The sequence below is a fragment of the Engraulis encrasicolus genome, chromosome 20 (genome assembly GCF_034702125.1).
Source record: "Engraulis encrasicolus isolate BLACKSEA-1 chromosome 20, IST_EnEncr_1.0, whole genome shotgun sequence".
Taxonomy (NCBI): domain Eukaryota; kingdom Metazoa; phylum Chordata; class Actinopteri; order Clupeiformes; family Engraulidae; genus Engraulis; species Engraulis encrasicolus.
Genome location: NC_085876.1, coordinates 31,309,834 through 31,317,818, shown reverse-complemented (window position 1 = coordinate 31,317,818; position 7,985 = coordinate 31,309,834). Strand labels below are relative to the sequence as shown.

The 7,985-nt window shown below is 50.7% G+C and overlaps 2 protein-coding genes across 2 annotated transcripts; both read right to left on the bottom strand.

Annotated features, from left to right (window-relative positions):
- Positions 1 to 280: 280 nt before the first annotated feature.
- LOC134436000 (uncharacterized) lies at positions 281 to 6,079 on the bottom strand. The gene is made up of 5 exons (XM_063185030.1): positions 6,058 to 6,079; positions 4,442 to 4,884; positions 3,456 to 4,210; positions 1,654 to 2,810; positions 281 to 1,323 (listed from the first exon to the last, which is right to left on the bottom strand). Exons 1-5 carry the CDS (start codon positions 6,077 to 6,079, stop codon positions 281 to 283), a joined length of 3,420 nt encoding a protein of 1,139 aa, XP_063041100.1.
- Positions 6,080 to 6,588: 509 nt separating this feature from the next.
- Positions 6,589 to 7,670, bottom strand: LOC134435999 (uncharacterized). Its single transcript, XM_063185029.1, has 3 exons — positions 6,989 to 7,670; positions 6,777 to 6,831; positions 6,589 to 6,658 (listed from the first exon to the last, which is right to left on the bottom strand). Exons 1-3 carry the CDS (start codon positions 7,668 to 7,670, stop codon positions 6,589 to 6,591), a joined length of 807 nt encoding a protein of 268 aa, XP_063041099.1.
- Between the last annotated feature and the right edge of the window lie 315 nt (positions 7,671 to 7,985).

Genomic DNA, 7,985 nt, shown 5'->3' with positions numbered 1-7,985 from the left:
TAGTTATAGAGCATCTTGAGTCTTTCAAAAGCAATTTGCAAGAGTGAATGCAAAAGGGAATGCAGAAGTACAACACTGACAATACCAGAGCCCCGTTAGCCAGAATATTTTACCATCTGTTACCACCTCCTACGACGTGGACGAGGGGTTGGATTTTAGGAGGCAAAAATTGAGGAACTATTTACAACAAATCAGAACGAATGAACATGAAACTGTACAAAAAGAACACCAAACTATATTACATTATAAATAACAGTCCCGCAACACACACACACACAAGTCATTTCTTCCTCTCCTCCACCCATCGCTTTCTCTCCGCATCATAAAAAGGAGAGTCCTTGAACTCAAGCCAGGTCATTTCAGTCTGCATGCCCCTGTCCTTGTAAATGTTCAGGACTTTGGCTGGACAGTATATGTAGTTGCCTGGCACACCTGGGAAGCTGGTGTGTATGTGTGGGCTGTTTGGTCCCTGCTTGATGGGCAAGCGGCAAAACCTGCAGAGCCTCCCCACTGGCTCTGGCTGAGGCGCTTGCCTCTTCCTCTGCTTGTCCGCTTTGTCCGCTGCACGCTGCTTCACAGCTGCCAGCTCCCTCGGAAAGAAGTCCGTCTTTGAAAAGTCTTCAAAAGACATGGCAGTGTCAGACAGACCCTCAGCAGCGTACGTGTCGTGGACCTTTTTGGAGCAGTAAAAGTACCTGTCTTGGCCCATCTGGTAGTAGTAGTGGACTGAGGATCCACCAGTACTGTATCGCGACTTGGGCTGTCCACAAGCAAGACAGGTCTTGATCTGCTTCTTCCTCTGCTCCTGCTGTTGCAGCTGCTGCTGCTGCTGTTGCTCCACAATGCCCTTCACCAGGCGCTCAAGGGCTTCCGGTGTCAGCGCTGCCGGCGTAGGAGGAGGAGGGGGAGGAGGAGGACCGGCTGGCTCAAGTGTCACCACCGGCACAGTGGTTGTTGCACTGCCATCAGTGAGGGACTGCCACAGCTGCTGTGTCTCAAGCACCCTCTCCTGGCTGGTGTTCAGTGCTGAGCTGGCGTTAAGCTGCTTGGCAGTGTGCTTCACATACCGGGATATGTGCAGCCTGGTGGTGGGGTGCAACAAGCTGTTGGGGTCGGCAGCAGAGCGGTGAACCATGTCGCCGTACTCCTGGTCCACTAGCCGCAGGTAGTCCTTCTGGCCCCGGTGCTTCAGCAGCAGGTGGTCGATGGCGTCTCTCATGGGGGGCGTCCAGCGGGTGAAGTCCAGCACAAACACGCGTCCACCTGTTTTGACTGGTCCAGTGCGGGCGCTCCTCGGAGTGGACGGCAGACCATACGAGACACCTGGAAAACAGAGAAAGAGAAAACAAAAACATGGTGTTACATAATGTCAGTATATGATGCGGTGAACTACTATTGATATACAACAATAATTTAATTAATGTATAGTCGTACCGATTGATGTCCCGGGGCTTGGCATTTGCCACTCGTCAGGGTCCTGCTTCAGGGGTCCAACAACAGGATGGCCAGTGGAGAGGGCAGCTGCAGTGGTCTGCGAGGACGTCACATGCTGAGGCGACAGAGGAGCTGGAGCAGTCAAGGACCTGTGGGCTGGATCTGGCAGGCGAGATGGCGTGCACACAGGAGCTGGAGCTGGCAGGCGAGATGGCGTACCAGGAGCTGGAGCTGGCAGGCGAGACGGCGTACCAGGAGCTGGAGCTGGCAGGCGAGATGGTGTGCACACAGGAGCTGGAGTAGGTGAGCGTGAGGGTGTCTCTACAGCAGCTGGAGAAGGAGCAGGTTCAGGTGACGGCGCACCAACTGGGGATGGAGGTGCTGCTTCTGGTGCTGGCTCATCTCGCTGGCTCCTGTGCTTGTTCCAGTCAAGAGGAACCGGGCGGCAGCCAGGCTCCGTGTACTCCAGGCCAAAGCTCTCTCCCGTGTCTCTGCCAGACAGGCGAAGGATGGGGTACTTTTCCTCACCTGTTGCCTCCAGTGATGCGGCATTCAAGTCCACCATCAGCGCTGGGTCGAACACGGCAGGGAGGAGGACGCCGGGCAACTTCAGAGACACCAGCCGCTGAAAGTTCCACCTCGCAACCCCCATCATGCCCTGGGCTTGGAAAAGCTCTGGGGACACCTGGGTCCCAGTGACCCACTGCGCCTGGTGAAAGTGGTAGCCCTCCTGCTGCGACGTACCCCTCACAGGGATCCAGACGGGGACTCTAGCTCCCTCGCCAGGCACGTGATTGAGCTGCAGAGTTCCGCCGTGCCGGTACATGATGCCCTCTGCCAGCTCGGGATCGCTGAGGCAGCCGCGCAAGACGTGGACCCTCTGGATCTTCCAGCACTTCAGCATGGAGGGCTTGAAGAGCGGGACGTCGTTGGGGTCTTTGGCCAGATGGTAGTGCCTCATCACCCTCTCCACTCTGCCGAGCAGCTCCATGGGGCCGGGGACTTTGGTTCTGCAGTGCTCCCTGATGTGCTGCTTTGTGGGATTGGGTGGCTGTATCCCGCAGAACACATAGGCCTCCTGAAGGCGCTTGAGGTCGTCCTGGTCCACGATCAGGAACGCCGCGGAGAGCATCTGGCAGAAGGAGCCGTAGAGAGAGTGGTGCTCTGAGGTGCACTCCCGACACAGCCGCCGCATGCAATGGAACAAATCCAGCCTCACGCTGATGTCCGGGTTGTAGCAGGTCCGGGAGGCAGACGCATTCCCCAGATGACCGGACACAGCCCCCGCAACCACGGCTGGGTTGGTTTCCCATGCCCTCCAGTCCAGGTGCTCACCAGGGAAGCTTTCCGGGATCCTGAACGCAGCACAGCAATCCCTGACAACACACAGATTAAAAAGGCACGATTAAACAGACAATCAAAGAAGTCTGCCACATGAATACAAAATCTTTCGGTAGCCTCTTACTGCATATGGGGTCGCCAGAGGGCCTAGTCACTACATCACAACAACATTGCTATGACAATGCAGAGAGCCTTAAAGTGATACTGTCCCATTTTTGGAAATAAGCTTATTTTTCACCTCCCCTTGAGTTAAGTAATAGGGTTTTACCGTTCTCTTGTACTTTCAACTGTTCTCGGGGTATGGCAGTGCAAATTTTACCTCCATGCTAGCAGTTAACATTGAGTCCTATGAGACCAGCTCGCGGCTAACTGGTCTCATAGGACTCAATGTTAACTGATAGCTTGGAGGTAAAATTTGCACTGTCATAACTAGAAAACGGTTGAAAGTACAGGAGAACAGTAAAACCCTATTATTTAACTCAAGGGAAGGTGTAAAATAAGCTTATTTCCAAAAATGGGACAGTATCACTTTAAGTAACAGATTAAGACATAGCCATTACAATTTTGGTGACAGTGAGGTTGTGATATAGGCTCTGCGCTAAGGGGTTAAAATCAACATTGGCAGTTAGGCAAGGACATTAGTGAGAACAGTTTTAAGAAGAGATGATAGTTGCACTGACCTGTCCATCCAGTGGTAGCCGGCCTTCTCCACCTCAGCGTCGTCGTACCGCTTGGCCAGCCCACGGTACATTGGCTCCAGGGACTTCTCCGTCTCTGAGTGGACCATGACCCAGGAAACGATGAGCCAGTTCTCGTTCATGACGGCGTAGCTGGACATCACACCAGACGAGAGCGTCACCTTCCGGGCCACCTTCCGGGTGTGGTCGGAGCGGAACACGCGGCCAAACGTTCCCTGGAGCAGGGAGGAGATGCTGGGCGCTTGACGCCGGTACTCGTCCAGCAGGCAGTCGGTGAGGTAGAACGCCGACACGGAGACGCCACACCACCCATCTGCGTCCTCGTACCGGCCGAAGTCACGCGGGGCCGCCCTCTCTCTCGTGAGGTATTGGCCGATGGTCCTCTGCCCGTAGAGCCCAGTCTCGCCATCCCGGACGTTGTTGATGGCCAGAAGATATGCCAGGTGAGCCCGCTCGTACTTCAGGTGCATCAGCTCGTTGACCTGGTTGGCCATGTCGGTGGGGGACCTGCTGCCGCGCCTGAGCTCATCCATCACAGACTTGCAGATGGCTTTCTTGTAGGTGATGAAAGCGGGCAAGAGGTGGGTGAACCGCTTCGGCAGCTTCTCGATCCACCGGGGGTTGTCAGCAAACCAGACCTTCCGACAGGCCTTGCAGGAGAGTCGTGACGACATAATGTAGTACTGGCCACTGGTTCCCACAATGACGCGAGGCCTCCCAACACCAGATGAGACAATCTGGAAATGTGCACAGCAAAAAAATGGGATGTCAATAAAATAAATGCAAAGAGTATTATCAACACTGGAGAGTGACTAAATTACTTAGTGGAGTCAAAAGTATAACTTATTAAGACTTAGATCAGCAGTGGTATATTTACAGTGTACAGGAATGCTCGATGTACGCACATATAACTCAAGGGCAAAAGTTCAGGGTGTCTTTTTAAAATTTGTATCGAAATTAGTGCTCACGTGAGGATGCTGGCAGTCATGGAGACAGGGCAGGATGTAGTTGTTCCTCAGGCGGGCCATGATGTCACTTTCGGGCTTCCATATAAAGAAAGGGTGGAGCTGAAAGAAGTTAGGTGAGGGAAGGTCTGCCACGGTGTCCAGAAGCTCTGGCTGCGGGGGATGACGCCACAGGGAGATGATGTTTCCCGGGTTCCTCACGGGTCGTGACCCAGGCCACAGCCCGAGGCTCTGGAGTTCCGTCCTCATCCAGGTCTTCTGAGGGTGGGAGCAGCTCCAATTCATGACGTCATAGTCGCGGCCAGGCACAGGTACAGGCACCGGAGCAGGTGGAGGGGCCGGAGCAGGTGGAGGAGCCGGAGCAGGTGGAGGGGCCGGAGCAGGTGGAGGGGCCGGAGCAGGTGGCGGGGCTGGAGCCGGAACAGGTACTGGGGCAGGTGAACGAACTGAGGGAACCGAGAATGACAAACATCGCACAAATAAGCAGCTATTGCATGAACAATGGTGAAAACAGGTGTAATTTAGACAATTAAAAATGAATATCCTCTAGTCAGTGTTGATTTTATATAGCAACTTGAGTGAGGACAAGTACTCATGGCCTCAACCTAGGACTAACCATTTATTCACATTTCAATAAAGACATTGGAATTTGTGTTTTGAGCTAATCATATGTTAATTTTTACAGTTAGCAGTTTAATCAGGTTATGAAGTTGATGTTGTTTTAGGAATTTCAGCTTACACACATGGAGAAAAATCCAACAACAGACCTATACATGTTCTACACATCATCTTTGCATAATTGCACTAGCTTGTAAAATGAATGAATTAACTATGTATTAAAGAGATGAGTTACACATAACACACACACCTTGCTCTGCCTCGTGCATCTGAGTGTCTGATGTCGCCATGAACGCCAGCTGTGGAGGAAGGGGCACAGGCTTCTTTCTCCTCACACTTGGTGGTGCTGTAACTGGCGACGCCTGCAGTGTGGAAGCAGTGGGGGCCCTAGACAGTGTAGCTGAAACTACATACAAAGCCCAGAATTAATGTCTCACATAGGATGCAGACTTGGTAGCGTACGCAACCAGGTTGTGTCTTCATCTTGGAGCTTCACCATCTCGGCTGATTCCTCGTTGTAAACAGCTCATGACATTTACTTCCTCTTATGAAAACGAGTGAATAAATAAATGAAGATTGTGTCAAATTATTTTGGCTTACTCGGTTTACACAATTCATGCATTCATCATGTTAGTAGACATCCAAAGTGGAGATATCCTAGTTTGAGGAAGGGAAAGGCTTGCCACATATTAAAACCAAGTCCTAGCATAAGGACACATATGTACAGCAAGTTTATTTCCCCTTCCTCCAACAGTCATCTCTACTTTGTTAAGAACTGAACAACAGTCATAATGTTACACCTCCTCATTGTCATCAGCCAAGAAATTAAAAAGTTGAACACCTTTCACCAATTTTGAAATTTCAGTACCTTGCCACTGACTTGACCAACATATTGTCAACAATACTGGCTGGACTGTGATGAGGAGCAGCATTACTCACTGAACTTGTGTTAGTCTCTTCATTTGTTATGAAGTGAAACATAGAACAAATAACGTACTCACCCTCATCGTCGAACCAATGCATCATGGTAGGGATTTCATGGTCCCATTGAGATAGAGTTCATCATGGCAGGGATTTCATGGTCCCTTAGTCAGTTCATTGTGGCAGGGACGAAGGCAAGGTCCCAATCACAGTAGAACGAGCAGAACGAAAACAGTAGATTGAAATGTCCACTTTGCAGGGGGCAATTCACCATTTTACAGATGGCCCTCAATTCTTTTGCACACTTCTCAGATAAGAATTGATGTCTCAAAACTACATGTACATCAAAAAGGCCTTTTCTCACTTCTTTGAACAAGTTGCTACATCATGCAAAAGATTGTGTGCCGTTCTCTGCTGACCAGCCTTTAACAATTATGCTGGAGTTCATTGTATGTAGTAAGTCCTCACATGCAAAATGTTAAATAGCTTGTAATACAAAACAGATATTACAACTTGGTAGAGAATGCACATACTCTTTTGCAAATTGTGCAAATAATCTGAGAAATGTACCAAAGTGATTGAGAAAAACTGTAATAATCACATGCGGCATCTTAAAACCTGTCTTTGATGACTCCACTGGTACAGACGGCGCTGATGCAGGTCCTGCTTCTGGCGCTGCACCTGGTTACACACAAGAAAGAGGAAGACAATACACTCAAAACACGTTAAACAAAAGGCCGTAACTGAAACATGTCCATTCTGTGTAATGACAATGTAACTACCACTTTGACGTTCCGGCTTGGACGGTGAGATGGTCAACATTGCCCTCTCCAGGTCCTCGTCCTCATCCATTACTGTGGCACAAGAAACAAGAAAGAAAAACAAAGAAACAAAAATCACAACACAAGTTAGTGTAGTCTTTTCAGTGGCTACAGTTAATATATATAGGCTATGTGTTATACAGTATAGAGAGACACAGACACATACAAAAATGATAACAGGCATTAAAACCTGGGGCGGTGGCAGTCTCTTGCTGCCTCCTCCGCAAGTACTGCTGGAGCTTGTCCATCTTGGTCCCTTTGGTGCAATGCTGGCTCAAGATGAAGCTGGCGTAGCCATCTGCCCTGCTCTCCCATACCTCTCCCCAGGTGGACTTTGGTCTCTTCCCAAAGCCTACCAGTCGGTCGTGGTCAGAAAGCGGGGCAGCATCAGCAGCTTGGGGTTGGGCAGCTTGGGGTTGGGCAGCTTCGTATGCCAGGCGCGCCTCGATCTCCTGGTAGCTCCGAGCATACTTCAGGAAAGTGTGCATGTTGACCTTGCCATGGCCCTCCCCGCCATGAATCCCGGCTTCCTCCTCCTTGGTCAGGCTGTTGAAGAGGTACAATATGTAGCCCACATCGTTCTCCAACAGCCATCTGAACACCTGGCCCTTGTACCTCCCAAACTGCAGGACGTAGTCCCCCTGCACCTCCAAACGGTCTGAGGCATCCCCTCCTCGCCGTCGGACCTCAGCCAGGGCATTTTGGCGGACCAGGTCCTCCCTCAGTGGCGCTGACTGGTCTTTCAGTGCAGGGTTGTCCTTAATGCGCTGGGCTTCTGGGGTTGGGTCACATTGGAGGAATCCCCTTGGCCCCTTGCGGAAGACCACTCTCTTCCTCCCAGGGAAGAACATCATCGTCGGCTTCTTCTGCATGATCTACAGCCAAGGGGGAAAAACACAAAGAATTTCAGTTTTCAAGGGGGGTTTCAGATCTCATATGCCTATAGAGGATCTCATTGAAAATAAAAGTAAATAATCAAATAACGATACAAATACTACTAAATTAATTGGTTAAGGAGGGAGAGATGGCAATGAAATATTACAGAGGGTGAATGGGTCAGCCACTGGTATTAGCCACCTGTGATGCCCCTACACAAATTTGCAACATTACAGTAAAGGATGGGAGGAGGGAGAGCACCTGTTCCCATGCAAGGATGCTTATAGAAGGGGAGGGGCCAGTGGATGAGA